This window comes from Nyctibius grandis, chromosome 14 (assembly GCF_013368605.1).
Source record: "Nyctibius grandis isolate bNycGra1 chromosome 14, bNycGra1.pri, whole genome shotgun sequence".
Classification (NCBI taxonomy): Eukaryota; Metazoa; Chordata; class Aves; order Nyctibiiformes; family Nyctibiidae; genus Nyctibius; species Nyctibius grandis.
In genome coordinates this window covers 6,375,972-6,393,231 of record NC_090671.1, presented here as the reverse complement: position 1 = coordinate 6,393,231, position 17,260 = coordinate 6,375,972, and the positions used below count along the sequence as shown (strand labels likewise).

Genomic DNA, 17,260 nt, shown 5'->3' with positions numbered 1-17,260 from the left:
AAGCTAATAATAAGGATTGTAGCTTTTATGGGAAATGTACTTGTCACATGGCTAGACCTTAGGATGCATTTATCAAAGTGAGCTCATCACAGTGACTTCTAGGGATAGCTTTGTTCTAGATAGTTTCTTAGCCCTCTTGCATAAAGATCAGAAAGAAGGATGAAACCTGAAAGAGGGGGGAAAAATCCTTCTGATTTTGCCTGCAGTTGAATGGAAGCCACTCTCAGCAGGGTTGAACTAAGTCACAAGCTGAAGCCCGTAACAGTGCACTTGCTTCACTTACCCTTCTAACTATGTTAAAAACATGTGACTTTTTAGGACTGTTCTATTTCTTGGGTTCCATTGTAAACTTCAGCCAGGATCCAGATGTTCACTTCAAGTACATCCAGGCAGCTTGCAAGACTGGTCAGATAAAGGAAGTGGAAAGAATCTGCCGTGAAAGTAACTGCTATAACCCAGAACGGGTGAAGAACTTCCTGAAGGTAAGTGTTCTGTCCAGTGGATTGAGCAGTCCTCTGTATATTTTGCTTAGCAGCAGAACTATAGCCTTCTAATGGAAGGAAATACCAGCTCAAGGTTTAGCTGGCATGGCTGCGAGTAGTCTACTGTGTAGCTGGAATAGGAGTCTGATCCTTTTACAGGCATATAATAGGTCCTTCTAGGCTATCTCTGGAAAAACAAGCCCAAATTCACTATTTCTTTAAAACTAACCTGTATGATATAACTTGTACCAAACTCATGAATATGTTGTCACGTAACAATAGGTGAATCCAGGTTGGCAGAAGGAAAGACTATGCTGAAGTATTCAGCAGGAGCTTTATCAAGGATATTGTCTAGGCAAAGCTTATTAAAACTGGAGTCAACCTGTGCTACAACACTTTGCATGCTTTGTGACTGGTAAAATGGGATTTTAATGCCACTTCATTTTGCATTGTTAAGTTCTCAGCCCAGCAACTGTCTTCTGAATTGATATGTGAGTTGATAGTCATTTTGAAGCCAGAGATGTAGGCTAACGTGGCACTTGATGAGGAGCCTAAACTTACAACTCCACTGACAGAATGGCTGCATGGTGTTCGTAGTGGGTAACTTGCTTTTGAAGTCAACTGTATGCTTGACAGCCTTAAATTTGAATGTATTGTGACCTCTAGTGCTAAGAGAACCTGGTCAGACTTTCCTGCTTTGAAAATGCTTCAAAAATCGTGGTTGCTTACTGATTTCCCCTCCTTTCCCCCCTCCAAACTACAGGAGGCAAAGCTCACAGACCAGCTTCCTCTGATCATTGTCTGTGATCGATTTGACTTTGTTCATGACCTGGTGCTCTACTTATATCGCAATAACCTGCAGAAGTACATAGAGATCTATGTACAGAAGGTAAGAAGAATCCAGTTTTAAACTCTCGCTCTTTCGTTCCTTAGAAGGAACTTAACCTTTCAGTACACTAAAGCGGAATCTGCTGTGTTGCTTTTACGCTCACACTTCTAGTGCAGAGGCTCTTCAATAAGCCTTTTGTCTATTACAAACCTATAAGTGTAATTTTTCCTGGAATGTGTATACAAATGTGTTAGTAACTTAAATTTCACTGCTCTAAAGCATAGTTTAAATTGTTAACTAGAACTGGGTGGGTTATTAGTAATGCTAATAACTAATTTTAATGATGGTGGCTTGTTGTAGGTGAATCCTAGCCGTATACCAGCAGTGGTTGGAGGGCTTCTTGATGTGGATTGTTCTGAAGATGTCATTAAGAACTTGATCATGGTGGTTAGAGGCCAGTTCTCAACAGATGAGCTGGTGGCTGAAGTGGAAAAAAGAAACCGGTAAAGAAAATGCATCTGTAGACACCAGTGGTGGGCTTTCCTGACACTGATACACACCCAGATTGAGCTGGATGCAGTTTTATTGAATGATACAATACTAATATTGTCTTATGTTTCTTTGTAGAAAAGCAGTTTAGATTTGCTAGTCAGTCTCTTGATTATTTGGACCATATAGGAATGCCTGACAGCACTGCATGATGAATAAAATGGCTTTTGAACACTTAGGCAACCATGGGATGTACCTTTGGAGTAAATCTGGATGAAACTGTCTTGACAGTCTTGTAGGCACACAGCAGCTTCTGTAATTAGTTTGTAGTTACCTGTAAAATGAACAAATGGCTTTAAGTGTGAAGAGCCAGCCAACAGAACAGGAGTTGAAAGGAAAAATTGCAGATGCCACTTGTTTTGCAACCTCTTGTTAAACTGCAGATCTGGCATCCACTTATTTAAGACTCTTTAAAAATAACTCGCTGGTCTCCATCTGCTTTTAAGTCTGACCAGCAGACTTGCTTGAAGGGAAGGCCAGGTATTAATGGGTAGCTGTCAAGCATACCTCAAGTCTGACTTATAAACCTAAAATGTTTGCTTCTTCAAAGGCTTAAGTTGCTGTTGCCGTGGCTTGAATCAAGGATTCATGAAAGCTGTGAAGAACCTGCAACTCATAATGCCTTGGCCAAAATCTACATTGACAGTAATAATAATCCAGAGCGGTTCCTTCGTGAGAATCCTTACTATGACAGCCGTGTAGTTGGCAAATATTGTGAGAAGAGGGACCCTCATCTGGCCTGCGTTGCTTATGAGAGGGGGCAATGCGATCTGGAACTCATAAAGGTTAGCAAAACTGCATTTATAAACATGTTAAAGAACTACTTGCTGCCTGAAGTGGAAGCCTAGCTGGCTATTTGTCTAACACTTGCAGAATCCTGTCTTGCAGTCTCACTCAGGAGTTGAGGTAGGCAGGATTCTTCTCTATGGAGAGAGTAATTTTTATGCTGAAGAATAGAATTCTTATGCTATATGTCCAAACTGAAATTGTATAACTGCAGATTTAATGTACCATTCATGTCTATCACCCACTGACTCTGCCCAAAATTAAATTGTTTATTGGGCCCAGCTAATTAATATGCCTTCTGTTAAACCTTTGATTTGATTTTTGTTTTTTGAGCCTTGAGCACTCGATCAGCAGAAGGGACAGGCTGTTACCTAGCCTGACTCTAGAGTAGGAGGAAAGGCTTCCCTGAAACTAGAACGAGACTTGTAATTTTCCTTTATTGCGTTTGACCCTTAGAGTTGCTCCAATACTTAACTAGAAATGTGGAAAATAAAAGTTGACAGTCAAACTGCAAGGACTTATTCCGATAGCATTCCTTTCCTATCTTAAGCTGCTTGATTCCTAGAACCTCCCTTGGAAGGTCAAGGGCAAGAGAAATTCCCAGGGTTTTCCAAACACATCCTAGTCTCAAACTGAACACCAGAGCTTAATGCCAGATTGTCGTGCTTGTGGCTGCTGAGAAAGAAAACATTCTCCTCCTACCTGCACTTCCTCACTAGTATATGCAAAGATTGTCAGCTGTGTGGGGTAAGAGCTAGCTTGTTCTGCCCTGTTTGAAAGGAAGTAAATGCTCTTCCCTGGCAAGGCCTACCCTGTGAGTGTTAGAATGGTGATATAATCTAGGCTTGCTGCTGAAAGTGGATGACTTTGCAGCCTGAAGCAGCTATTTTTGAAGTAATATCTCCTCTGTAGCTGTGAAAAAAACAACTGGCTGCATTTGGCTTTTTTATTTCAGGATATGAAGGTGGCTCTGAGTTGTTTTGCTAGGAAACATTTGCTAAGATAAGCTTTAACATTCTGGTTAACCATAAAAACCTGTCAGTACCAGTTTCTGCCTTGAACTGATGTGCTGAGCAGGTGTTTCTGGTTATGGAGAAAAGATCTTCCTCCTGTAAGAATTATTCTGGAGACATTGTTATCTCCTAGAAGAAGGCTCAACTCCTGCGACTAGTAGATGTACAACGTAAAGCAGAATTGTGCTACTACTAATTTGCTTACAGCAAAGTACTTGAGATTCCAAGAGCTAATTTGGATACTAACAAAACATGACCTGTTGGTAGAAGATGGAATAGGCCTTCAGGTTTCTACTGTTCTAGTTGGAAATGGAAGCTCTAGTGGTACTAATAGGATCATAACTCATAACTCTTCCTTGCTGCACTTGTATAGGAGATTTCACATTTATTCTGTACCCTTAACACTTTAACAGAGGAATCCAAGCCACCTGCTACTCTGAACACTTCTAGTATAAAGCTAATGACACCAAATACATAACCTATTTCTAGCTTTAAACACCAGCACCATTTCTCGGTCCACTACTTAACACTGCCCAGGCAAGTGGCTCCCTTTCTAGATTTAAAACATAAGTTCTTCAGGCTTCTGCAGGTCTTCACTTCAAACAGAAGCAAATAGTTACTGTGAAGCCGTTGTCACAGTATTTGTGTGTCGGGCAAAACCAAGAGAAGCTATAGAGATTCTGCTGGAGACCTTCTCCATGAGCCTTCCAGATCAGAGGTTGGGTAAGAACTTGTCTGTGGCATTTAGCATTGGTCAGCAATTAGTTCTAGTCAGTCGTCTAGACTGTCTGATTCATAGCTAGTTAAACCTGTCTTGAGGTACTAACCCTTAACATTAATGCCAATATTTGTAACTTCTTCAGGTCTGCAATGAGAACTCACTGTTTAAGAGTGAGGCTCGCTATCTCGTGCGCAGGAAGGACCCTGAGCTCTGGGCAAATGTTCTGGAAGAAAACAACCCATTCAGGCGGCAGCTTATTGACCAGGTACAGCACAAAGGCTATCCAGTATAGAAGTAGCTCTTCCCTGCTGTCTGTGACGAAACACTCTCAAAGTTCTGGAGCCTTAATTTGTAGTTCACTGGAATAGTCTGGCAAATATCTCACTTGCGGAAAACACTTAATACTTTCCTGCCTTCAAATCCAGGTTGTCCAGACAGCTTTATCAGAGACCCAGGATCCAGAGGAAGTTTCTGTAACTGTGAAAGCTTTCATGACTGCTGACCTGCCTAATGAATTGATTGAGTTATTGGAAAAAATTGTCTTGGATAATTCTGTATTCAGTGAACACAGGTAAGAGGAGAGCTTTGTCCACAAGTTCAGCCTATCCAGTGCCTCTGTTTAGGTTGTGAAGTGACCCAAGTTATTTGTGGGCCTCTTGATTGCAGGACCTAAGCACTCTTAAATGTGTGAATTCTGCTTTTTTCAGCTGATTTATAAAGTGCTCTGTGCTTTAAGAACAGAGCTAGTGCAAACTATGCAGTTTGCAGTGATGTGTTGAGAGAAAGAACACTGGTACTGGTAAGCAATTTCTTTTTGAAGGCAAGTATCAGTGCTTCTCAATCAGGGGATGAAAGGTTGTCGCTAGTGACAGCGGGTGTATTTTTTTTGCATATACAATACGTGTTACTTAAGCAGCGCATGGTAACACCTGCTTATAGCCTCTGCCTTCTGTTAACCAAAGGAATCTCCAGAATCTGCTGATCCTGACTGCCATTAAGGCTGACCGCACTCGGGTGATGGAATACATCAATCGGCTGGATAACTATGATGCCCCAGATATTGCAAACATTGCTATCAGTAATGAGCTATATGAAGAAGCCTTTGCTATATTCAGAAAATTTGATGTTAATACTTCAGCAATTCAGGTGAGGTGTGGTTCCTGCATGAAGGTATAGAATGCTAGTAATAGAGAGAATGGGAAGTGTGCTATGACATTGATTCTCAAGGAGTTATTGTCCGTTAAATCATTGAAATTTAGAGTACCGTTCCCATATGATATCAGGTTGCAGGGAGAAGTGGGATTATGTGCAAAGAATAGCAAAACAAAGTCAGTATTTTGACTTCAGAGGCTGATCTGGTCAAAATAATCAAAAAATGTCGGGGTGTTGCACTATACACTTGGGGTGTGTGCTACATTTGATTCAGAGTGGCTACCTTGGAGACTCATACTTGAAAGGTGCAGGAGAAGCAAATGCTACTATATGTTTTCTTTAGGCCAGCATTACTGACTTCTGTAAGGCAGAGGAGAAACAGTAGCAACAAGAGCCTTATTCTCACTGCCTCTGCTTCATTGGACAGAAATGGCTGTTCTAAAAGCAGTTGGCTTCTTATTGCTTATGCAGAGCAGCATATGCAGTTGAAGGAAGAATTCTGTTAGAAAGGACAATGTTACAAAGCTCTGATTTTTAACTTGCAATTTCAATTTCAAACAGGTGCTGATTGAGCACATTGGCAACTTAGACCGTGCTTATGAATTTGCAGAGAGATGTAATGAACCAGCAGTGTGGAGCCAGCTAGCCAGAGCACAGCTCCAGAAGGACTTGGTGAAAGAAGCCATTGACTCCTATATAAAGGCAGATGATCCATCTGCATACATGGAAGTTGTTCAAGCAGCTAACAGAAATGGTAAGGCAAAGCATCCTCAAACTTAAGATTATGTATGAGCTAGGTTACTGCATCTACATTGAGCAGCAGGGATTCTTGAGACTTATGAATTCTGTTTCAGAGGAAATGGGAGCAGTCAGTGCATGGAATGGATGAGTCAATGTTTGGCAAGGTTCCTGTCAACAAGCTTGTCTGTGTTGGTACACCAAAGATAGACCTTCATGTGGAGATAATTTGGACGGTTATCTAAAATATAGCCAAGTATAATGTATTTATTTAGCTGTATGTGGCAGAATTGCTTGCCAACTGGATTGTAGAATAGTTGCAAGAAGTTCAACCTTACGTGAAGGTGACTTGGTGTTTAGCAGGGAATTCCTTAACTCAAATGCAGACGGCTTAGTATCATGCTGGAGGAGATCCTTGAGACTACAAGTGAAAACTGTTCCTAAGGTGGGCAAGGTGAGCAATACAGAATGACTAAACAGAGAATCTTAAATATCTCTTCTCTCTTCAAGATAACTGGGAGGACCTAGTCAAGTTCTTACAGATGGCCAGGAAGAAGGCGAGAGAGTCTTATGTAGAGACAGAACTTATTTTTGCTTTGGCAAAAACTAATCGTCTGTCAGAACTGGAGGAGTTTATTAGTGGCCCTAATAATGCCCATATACAACAGGTATGTCTTGGTCCGCAACTCCCATGTATGACTTGCTGCTTAGCTGACTCCTGATTCTTGCTGTTACAATTGTTTACCTTGGACTCCTAATCCAGGTTGGTGATCGCTGTTATGAAGAGGGGATGTATGAAGCGGCAAAACTACTCTATAACAATGTATCTAACTTTGCTCGCCTGGCATCTACCTTGGTGCACCTTGGAGAGTATCAGGCGGCAGTGGACAGTGGCCGCAAAGCCAACAGCACAAGGACTTGGAAGGAGGTAACTTAAACTTGTGGTTTTTAATAGTCTGCAGAATGTGCTCTACTGTTGCTTCTGAACATGTTGCTCTAGGGCATAATTGGCCTCCTTTGCTCTGTCAGTAATGTGGGAATAAAAGAAGAGTTAATTCATAACTATCTACAATTAGCTCTGATAGTAGCTTCCTAACTGTCTCTGGCTGCAGAGTATGTTTCTAGCTTTGTAACCTGTCTTCTTGCCCAAGATAATAAAGCTTAGTTTCAAAACGGTGTAAAATGAATAGCCAAGACTTTCATTCTAGAGCAAGCTTTATGGAAGTACCTATTTGGTACATAAGCCTCAAATTTGGTAAAACTTTGCTAATTAACTTTCCCTTTAACATAAGGAGATTACGTAAGCATTGCAGTATTCTCCTGTTAACTGACAATTGCTAACTCTCTCATTACAGGTATGCTTCGCCTGTGTGGACGGAAAAGAATTCCGCTTGGCCCAGATCTGTGGTTTACACATAGTCATCCATGCTGATGAACTTGAAGAGCTGATCAGCTACTATCAGGTTAGATGACTGTTAATATCCTAGAAGACTTTAGACAGCATACTTGTATCTGCTAGTAAAGTGGTCAGAGATAAAATCTGATACCCTGTGGGGCTGATCTTTAATTCTTCCTCCATCTCCATTTCTTAATGCTGCATGCATTTTTTTTTTCTGTATTAAATGGAAGGGTGATAGCTTTCACTGTCCCTTCTCTTAAAATTCTGTTGCCTCATTGGAATCATGTCTTACAAGTCTAAGCACTCATTTGGAGAGCAAAGCAAAGCATGTTGAATTTAAGTAAATATGCATTTTAGCAACCTTTAAGTGCCAGTTGGTCATGAATTTGCAGTTAATCCTTATTTTTCTAACATCCAGGATCGTGGCTACTTTGAGGAACTGATTGCCCTTTTGGAAGCTGCTTTGGGCCTAGAGCGTGCTCACATGGGAATGTTTACTGAACTTGCCATCTTATACTCCAAATTCAAACCTCAGAAAATGAGGGAACATCTGGAGCTCTTCTGGTCTAGAGTTAATATTCCAAAGGTATGCAGTAAGGTAGCTACACTGCTGGTGAAGTTGGGAAGCTGTCAGTGAATCAGACTGACTGATTTCTTGTTCTATCAGGTGCTCAGAGCTGCAGAACAGGCTCATCTCTGGGCAGAACTTGTGTTCCTCTACGACAAGTATGAAGAATATGACAATGCAATAATTACTATGATGAATCATCCCACTGATGCCTGGAAAGAAGGGCAGTTTAAAGACATAATTGCCAAGGTAAGTAACTAGTTAACTGAATCAAAGTGCTGAAAGGTTCATTGAGAACAGAGGCAAAAATGCACAACAGAATCGCTGTTCAGAAAATGAGTTTGTTTAAGCTATTACTCAGTTTTCCTGCTGTACTTAAACCAACTTCCAATCAGTTTAGCACAAGAATTAATCTAATCTTACACCCTTTGTTTTCTGCTGTGCAGCACATTCTGTTGAGTGGCAGCAGCTAGCACAGGATATTTTCAGATACTGCTCAGGATCATAAGTCACAAGCAAGAGGGGTAACCTCCTTAATACCTTTGAGCTGACTGCTGTATTAGTCTGAGGCTGTGATTGTTCTTGAAAGATCTCTGCAAATGTTTCCAGCTGTTTCAGTGGGAGAATTGTGGTGGGCAGTCCCATGAATGCAGCAGAAAATAGTGAACTGATGAATAGTTCAGACAAGATTTGAGACTGAACACATTCTTATTGAAACCCATAAGACCTTACGGGTTTCAAGACCACAACTTAAAGACTGGTTAAGACTGTAGCCTTTACTGGCTTTAGGATTTCAACAAATGGTCGCAATAACTCTAGCGGGCTGCCTTTGCCAGGCTCTTAACTGTGGATGGGTTAGAATTGTTTTGTACTACCCGTGGCAGCTTGTGACTTCACTGTCTGGAAGCAGATGGCACAAGAAGCAGTTATAAGACTGAACAGGAATTCTGTGTGTAAGTATAACACTTCTGGCCTCTAGAAGGAAGCTTAAGCTTTTACTTAAGAGTCAGATAAACTGTTCTGAGTTAAGTGATCCAAACTAAGCACCTTAGGCTTAATTGTGTTTGAAGTACTAACTAGTGTCTAATCATGCAGGTGGCCAATGTGGAGCTGTACTACAAAGCTTTGCAGTTCTACTTAGACTACAAACCTCTGCTGATCAACGATCTCCTGCTTGTATTATCTCCACGACTGGATCACACCAGGACAGTCAATTTTTTCTCAAAGGTGAGTTTGGGAGATGGTAGATGAACAAGCAATCCTCTTGCTCAAGTTAAGACGTTCCAATCTCTGGCTGGAGGAGGGGGCTGACATCTGTCAGGTGGCTTTGCCTCCAGTATAAAGGACTGAGAAGCAGACCAGTCCTGGCTTGATATGGGAAACACTGGAAGAGTTGGCATAACTGGGCTAGGAGGCTGCTTTGTTTTACTTCTGGCAATAGAAGGTGCTTTGTCTGAAGGGTCCTGAGAGTAAGCACAAACTCTTGTAATAACAAGTGGGAACCTGTTTCAGGAATATGAAGTGTCAGAATTGGTATACTTAATCTTGCATTGGAAACATCTTAATTCCAGGTTAATCAGCTACTTCTAGTAAAGCCTTATCTGCGTTCAGTCCAGAATCACAACAACAAAGGAGTTAACGAAGCTCTAAACAACCTTTTAACAGAGGAGGAAGATTACCAGGTGAGCCCCACAAAGCAGATTGCTAGGCCTCAGAGGTGCTCCTCTTGCTCCAACAAAAAGAGGCCATAGTTTGGTTGTTTCCCATCTGAAAGAGTAATTCCCTTGTGTAGAAGATAACTTCTGCAATGCAGTGGTAGTGGGGGTGGAATCAGACCCTTTGCGGGCAGGAGTCTTGAGACACTGATGATTTGCAAACAAAGCAGATGCTGCAGTTATTTCTCTCGGAACAAAAGGCTTTGTAAAGGTCTATATTAGGTATGTACTGTAGTGGGCAACGCTTCTGTAAACAGATTTGCTTCTGGCCCAGTTGGCTGCTATTTGGAAAACATGCTTTGTCTTCTAAAGGTAATTAGCTTTTCTATTCTGTCAAATGAAGTCAGTATGACTGAGTTAGTGTCTTGCTTTGTTAAAAATCATCTTTTGGAGAGATGCATGAAATATGCAGGGTAAGCAAGCTGTAGCCATAGTATCAACATCCAGCTGGCAGAACCTAAACACTTGTGCACCATGCTTAGATGCTTCTCTACTGTAGTTCTTGCCTACTACCATCTGGAAGCATGTATAACAGTTCTTTCTCAAACAGGGTTTGAGAGCTTCCATTGATGCCTATGACAACTTTGATAACATAACTTTGGCTCAGCGTCTGGAAAAGCATGAACTAATTGAATTCAGGCGTATTGCAGCATACTTGTATAAGGGTAACAACCGCTGGAAACAGAGCGTGGAGCTATGCAAGAAAGACCGTCTGTACAAGGTGAGTTAATGCAGCCTTTCCCCCTGACTGTCAAAAAGAAGTCTGAGCTCTGAAGCGTAGATCTCCTGGATACCGAACATGTTTTGTTAGTTTCAAATCTGGAGTTCTAATTAGTCTTTGCCCTTCACTTGAAGTTTAAGGAAAGACTCTCAGAGCAGAAGTGTTTGCAATTTCAAATGTATATCTTAACTCTAATTTAATGATTTTATCCTGTACTTGGAGATCTGCCTTGGAGATCAGTCAGTGGCACCCGTACAGTTTTCCATATCAGTATGGAACATCCTCCACAGAACTGAAGACTTAGGCCCTTGTTAGAGTATAGATGAAACATGATTACAATGGTATAGTTTTCAAGCCTGTAGTGAGTTCACATGGGCTAGTTTTTGACTATCAGTAGGAGGGCTGGCAAGTAGTCTTCTGTCTTGATGCATAGCAAACAGTTGATGCAGTAATCTCTTCTGCTCTGGGTAATCCTTAATATCTAATGGTGAGGTAGGTGGGATACCAGGAAGATTGTTTATCTTCTCGGTTACAAAACTAAGCAAAAATCTCATCAGGCCACTTCGAGTACTTAAGGAAAGCCTGTTGGATAATGTTAATACAAGTATCTGAGTTGCCTCAAAATAAGAGGACTTAACAGAGTGTACGTACTGTAGCTTGGCTCCTACAGAACATGCCTGGTGTTGTTAAAGACTAACTTCATGGTACGCCAAATACCTGGCTTATCTAGCTAGCAATAACTTGTATGTAAGGTGTAGAGCAAGATGCTGACAGGCAAGGGTCAAGCTTAACTGTTGTTGTTTTCTGTAGGATGCTATGCAGTACGCTGCAGAGTCCAAAGATGCAGAACTAGCTGAGAAGCTGCTTCAGTGGTTCCTGGAAGAAGGCAAGCAGGAGTGCTTTGCAGCCTGCCTTTTCACATGTTATGACTTGCTGCACCCAGATGTAGTCCTTGAGTTGGCATGGAGGCATAACATCATGGACTTTGCAATGCCTTATTTCATCCAAGTGATGAGAGAGTACCTTACCAAAGTGAGTATTGCATAGGCTAAAAAGTTGACTTCTAGTCTGCTGGATGATTAGCGTTATGCAAACCAGAGCTCTTTGCATATATTTGGAATATTGTTATTCCTCATAGACTAAGTCTTCTAGGAAGTTCTGTGGGTTTAATCACTTCAGGCTAGCTAGCAAAATTTATAAATAGATGCCTTGGGACTTGAAAGAGGTCTAGTTAAACTTTTGCTTTTATCAGTGGATGTAAGCAACTGTGTGCTTTTCAGTGCAGCTCCACAGTTGATGAAGCTGAAGACTTGATGAGGACAACCTGTATCACTCTACTTTGTGTAACTATGAAAGTACTCTATTTTCTTGTTACAGAGAATATAGCTTTTCAGTAGCTAATAGTACATGCTATTCCTACATCAGCCATAGGAGTAGACTGCTGAAGATTTTTTTTTTTTTTTTAAATGGAAAACAGAACTTCAGATGCATAGTCTGGCTGTACAATACTGATACCAATAGCTAGGCATCAATTGAGAGGGAAGATAGATTCTGATCATGTGTGGTCCTGAAGTGTTTGTCTCAACCAGCTCTAAGATACTTCCTTAGAAGGCTCTAGGGTTGCATATGTTGTCGAAGTTAAGAACTTCATTAAAATGAGTAATCTAAAAAGTGACTGCTTCAGGTTGCCTCTAATCAGTCATGTTAAGTATTCCCCTCTGAATTTTCTTGCAGGTTGATGGGCTGTTCTATAAGGTGACACTCTGATTTCAAACTCTTTGTGTTCATTTGTGTCCCTCAGTATCCTAGGATTCTTTTACAGGAATCTAGCTGTAGCTTCTGCCAGAAGAGCACTGTAATTTAGCTCTAACTCATTTCCTGTTCACTTTCTAATGCTAAAAGGATAACTATTCACAAGCAACTTGAAAATCCAACCAGACTCTGCTCCTCCTCGTGAGAAACAGAAGCAAGTGATTGAGGAGGACTTGAGTGTTTGGGCTCCTGTTCACTATATTACAGATACCTTGTGGCGGGGAGGATGTTTTTCCTAAGTAAACAAAAGCAGTTGCCACGTAACAGGATGTGTTCTAAGAGCAAATTGCTTGTTATGCTGTAAATTACTGAAGTGTACAATCTTTCAGGCATGGTGAGTTTGAATAGTAGCTTAAAGCTTTTGTAAACTTCTTGCCTGTATGATGAAAGTGCTTGTATAGATCTTAAACTCCTTCTTCTCCTCATATTTCACTGAGGAGAAACTTGCCACACAAGTTCACCTGTACTCTTCCATGTTAGGTTTAGGTCTAAGATCATGGTTTTTAAAGTGCTGGTTGGATTTACAAGTAATGACGTGTACTAAATATGGGATAACTTGCCAGAAGGAAAATCTGCATGGTGAAAGTGGTTTACAGTGGAACTAATTTAGTCTGTTGAATTAACTGCAAAACATGGAATTAGAGAATGGGCTTTATAAATGTGGTATGTCTAAAATTGTCATGTAACTAACTTCAAAAGTACAAAAGAATAGACTAGTTTATCACCAGGGTGTGTATGTCTTCCAGAAATTACCTTTCTTTTATGCATAAAAAAAGGTGTTATAGGATAGCCTATGTCCCAGAAGGGGCCAGGCACACAAAGTACGGTAGCACTCATTTGGAAACCTTTTGAACAACTTCACTTCTAGGCACTAAATCAGATATTTAGAGTTTCCCAGAGAGCGGCTCTTGTCCCTTCCTCCCGATGTCTGCTCTCAGCACACTTGCTGTTTCTCCAACAGAGGGAGTAACTGCACTTCTGCTCAACGTTCCTTAATGCTTTAGGGGCGGTAAAGAGGAAAGTCTAATCCAAGAGTGGGAATCCCAGGTCGTAAGTAGAGCAGTATAACTAGTTTGCAACTGGTAGCTCGCAATTGCTTTGATCCGTAGGAATATGAGTAGCATTTGTAACACAAATATTTAGTGTTACCCTGAAGAGCTGTTAAGCTGACAGCTGTAAGTGAACCAGTTAAAGACCTACTGCTACTCAAGTTATTAATTTGAGTTGCAAACTTCACAAAGTCCAGGAAACTGTTAAACACCATATCTAGATAACATCTCTAAAGTATAATAGAGACCCCCCTTTCAGCCCTTCTCATACCAGATATGATTCTTAGTGGGAAATGAGGATGAGGAGCAGCTGAAATACAGCATTAGGCTAAATGTAGGTTTGTCCAGGATGTTAGTACTGCTTGTATCTGGATGTGAAGCTGTCTGACTTTTATGCCTTGCAGTCTTCAGTCTCAGTGGTTCTCTTATGGAAGATACAACTTGTTAAACCAGAGAGAAGGAAGGTACTGTTGCCTTCTCAGATTACTCCTCCACCCCCAATTCAAGGTTGTGTTCAGGGCTCCCTGCATTACTGTAGCACTTTCACAAATGCATTTAGCATGAACAGAGCTTTATTTGGCACAACGCTGGGATCTGTATAAAGCTGATACTACTAGACTGCTTTCCATGATGGTTCTAGGGTTCCCTCTAAAAGGAGTCTGTGTGAATACTAACAGAGTTAAGCCAGTACTCTGCAGCCCAGGTTAGGCTGTAGTACTAGATAAGATCAAACTTCATGGGTCTGGAATATTTGAAAATATGAGTCCTCTCATTGAAGAGGAGAGGGATTGCAGGTTAATAGAGAAGTGTAGATTAGTCCCATTTGAGATGATGCTTGGAACTGCAATCTGATGGGCTTGTTTTCTGGGTCATAGAGTTAACAGTAGCTAGAATAGGGCCCCAAAAAGTGCTTCACTTGAAGGTAATGATGATCTCGGCTGTATTTGACAGCTATTGTTTATTGCAATAAACCTAAAGCAATTGGGAGGGCAGGTTTACAAGATAGCTTGCTGGGAACACGCAGACTTTCATAGTCTCCAACTTGGACTAATAAAAGGAACACTTGATAGCTAAGGTACCAGGCATGAAAAGCCTCACACGATGGTGCAATTCCTAGACAAGGCCTTCATACATCTCCTGTTCGCTTCAATGTAGGTGGATAAACTTGATGCTTCTGAAAGCCTAAGAAAAGAAGAGGAACAAGTAACTGAACCCACTCCAATAGTATTTGGTAGGTGAAAGACTTGGTTTTAATTGATTACCTATTGTCACTCTGGTCTCTTTTTGTGGAGGTAACTTAAATGACTACCTCCAGTTGAAGTAAACTGGTTTCAACTAGATAGTAAAATGATTGTCTCTGCTAGATGAACTGTATAAGGTGTTGAAGTGACATCTCACTCTTACAGTACTTCTGCTCTTCAGCTAAAGTATTGCTCATCTTACACGGCTCAGAACTCTAGCTTAGGAATAGTCTTCCAGTATGGTAACAGGACAGGGAACACCAAGGTGTGCACAACCCCACGAATAACTTACAGAGCATGCAAATTCCTCCTGTTATTCCTGTCTAAGAGGAATGTGTCTGCCTTCTGCTCTTCCAAGTAGAAAGGCAGACTGGCTTTCTAGCTCACCCATTTTAAGACATGTGCAGCCAAAAAACCGTGGCTGTCCTCAAGTGTGCTGCTATTTTAGAAGCCCTTCTGAAGAGGCATTCTGCTAACAAGCACCTAGAAGTGGCTGGTAAGGGAAGGATGTGACTGGTTCACTGTCTGATGTAAATGTTAACCTGAATTTAACATATGCATGAGGCATGTGTGCTCCTAGTGATGAAGACAAATCTGTCAAGGTATGTTTGGGCCTTTTGCAGCACTCTCCAGACTGTGAGACCTAACAGACCTAACGATTTGCTTGAATTGCTTTACTCTTCAGTTCTGACCATGCATGGGTTAAATAGTATCAGTTGGTTTGGCTTTCAGTATGGTCTCTTCAAAACAAGCCAGGTTTATCATGCCCTCAAGATCAGTTGATAATCATCTTCTGTCTGAGTCCTGCCTTGCTTTTGTAGTTTTCTGGTAGGAAGAGCAGATGGCCTAGGTGCCCACTCTGGTGCATGTTGAGTAATAGCGTGACTCGCTAGTGTATGCTTGCACAGTGGCTGATTTTTTGCTAAAGCCTCATAATTCTGTCCCATAGTACAGCTAGCATTAGGGAAGCTTGGATTCTTAAACTAACTTTGTGTTTTTTCTCGTGCTTCTCTAGGCCAGCAGTTGATGTTAACAGCAGGCCCCAGTGCGGTACCTCCCCAGGCAAACTTCCCATATGGATACACAGCACCAGGATTCACCCAGCCGCCTGTTTATGGTTTCAATATGTAACTAGCTCTCTGACAGACCTTCACTGTCTCTGTTCTCTTCCTTCCCGTCCCTTTTTAACTTCTCCAAGAAGTGTACAATGGTCCTAAAGGCACAGATGACCTTCTGTTGGGTGAAAACACACTTGCTGCCTGGCTCAGTGAGGAGACTTCAACAGGATGCCTGTTACTGTTATTTATTGATTATTGTCCGGTTACATTTCAACCTCTGAAAGGCAGCTTTTGTTAATGACATTGTGAGACTCTTGTCTGAAGTTAAGGCACTATTTCACTAACTCATATAGCAATAACTGCTTGAGGCCAGGGGGAAGAGAGCATATTTTTCTTTCTTTTGCAAAGCCCATTGAAGGCAGCTGGGAAATTGCCTGGCACCAAGTTGTTAAAGCTTTAGCTGAAGCTACTGAAGTAGCAGGGCTGTTAACAATTCAGTGAAGCATCTCATTAATAATGAATTGTTGAAAGCTTGTGTACATCTGACTATCCCACTTTATTTGCAGTCTTATGTGCAAAAGAAAATGGGCTTTCTAATACTTGTTGCTCTGAATGTTTAGAGGAATATTGGGAAAGTTTCCTTTTCTGGACAATGATGCTGTTGGGGTTCAATGCTGTTGGAGTCTGTTCTATATTTTCTGGAGTAGATTTGAGACTTGAAGAAAATAAATCTTCTCATGCCAGAGAGCAAACATTTCCCAGATCCTTTTTGTTTAACAAGAAGAGAGCATGTTACTTGTTGACGTTAAATGGTACTAAAGGAAACCTCAGCTACGCGTGGCAAGTGAACATAGGCGTGTGCATGGGCTGCCAAAGTACTAGAGATGCAAGAGCACAGTGTCGGGGTTGGGGAGGGGGACACCCTGCTAAAATAGGGAGGCAGTAGGGAGGGCCATAATCCTGACTTTTTATTTGCACCTTTAACTGATTCTGGCATTGGCTTCCTGCCACACCATGTTCTGACCCTGTCTGGTGGGCAGAGTCAGCACCACCTGAACTAAACAGTTGATACTGCTATGCTGCAGCAGTATCAACGGTGTGCCCATCACCCACCTCTTTCTTTGAGAATGCCAACAGGGATGTATTATTACTTTGTGCCACTCTTCAAATACATGTATCATTAACGTTTTATGTACTTAGATAACAATGTATAATTTATGGTTATGAATCTTGTGCTAATCTTGAATATTATAAAAGTCCAACTATAAATGTAAAACTGCAGTATCCACTGTGTGATTCTAGTCTTAATATCTTGGGGATGGGGACCGGTTAGTAGTAATGCACTACCACTAATACCATCAGGTTTCTTAGTCTGACAACTAACGATGCCAGGCAGGAAAAAGGAGATGTGTGCCAAAGCACCTAAC

The 17,260-nt window shown here is 41.3% G+C and overlaps 1 protein-coding gene across 6 annotated transcripts in view; it reads left to right on the top strand.

Annotated features, from left to right (window-relative positions):
• Positions 1–16,585, top strand: part of CLTCL1 (clathrin heavy chain like 1) — a 36,508-nt gene extending 19,923 nt beyond the window's left edge. Inside the window, exons 14-34 of one of the 6 annotated variants that reach the window (XM_068412997.1) lie at positions 319–482; positions 1,246–1,371; positions 1,672–1,814; positions 2,411–2,645; positions 4,523–4,645; positions 4,806–4,951; positions 5,343–5,526; positions 6,094–6,286; positions 6,781–6,938; positions 7,034–7,198; positions 7,626–7,733; positions 8,088–8,255; positions 8,337–8,486; positions 9,333–9,464; positions 9,809–9,919; positions 10,503–10,673; positions 11,484–11,705; positions 12,408–12,428; positions 14,690–14,769; positions 15,183–15,271; positions 15,791–16,585. In XM_068412997.1, the coding sequence (XP_068269098.1) occupies positions 319–482; positions 1,246–1,371; positions 1,672–1,814; positions 2,411–2,645; positions 4,523–4,645; positions 4,806–4,951; positions 5,343–5,526; positions 6,094–6,286; positions 6,781–6,938; positions 7,034–7,198; positions 7,626–7,733; positions 8,088–8,255; positions 8,337–8,486; positions 9,333–9,464; positions 9,809–9,919; positions 10,503–10,673; positions 11,484–11,705; positions 12,408–12,428; positions 14,690–14,769; positions 15,183–15,271; positions 15,791–15,906 (3,005 nt within the window). In that variant the 3' untranslated portion in view covers positions 15,907–16,585. Of the gene's footprint in view, positions 1–318; positions 483–1,245; positions 1,372–1,671; positions 1,815–2,410; positions 2,646–4,522; positions 4,646–4,805; positions 4,952–5,342; positions 5,527–6,093; positions 6,287–6,780; positions 6,939–7,033; positions 7,199–7,625; positions 7,734–8,087; positions 8,256–8,336; positions 8,487–9,332; positions 9,465–9,808; positions 9,920–10,502; positions 10,674–11,483; positions 11,706–12,407; positions 12,429–13,938; positions 14,660–14,689; positions 14,770–15,136; positions 15,272–15,790 lie in introns of those variants that run through there. The other 5 variants (XM_068412993.1, XM_068412995.1, XM_068412994.1 and 2 more) reach the window with 5 other exon arrangements.
• Positions 16,586–17,260: the final 675 nt, after the last annotated feature.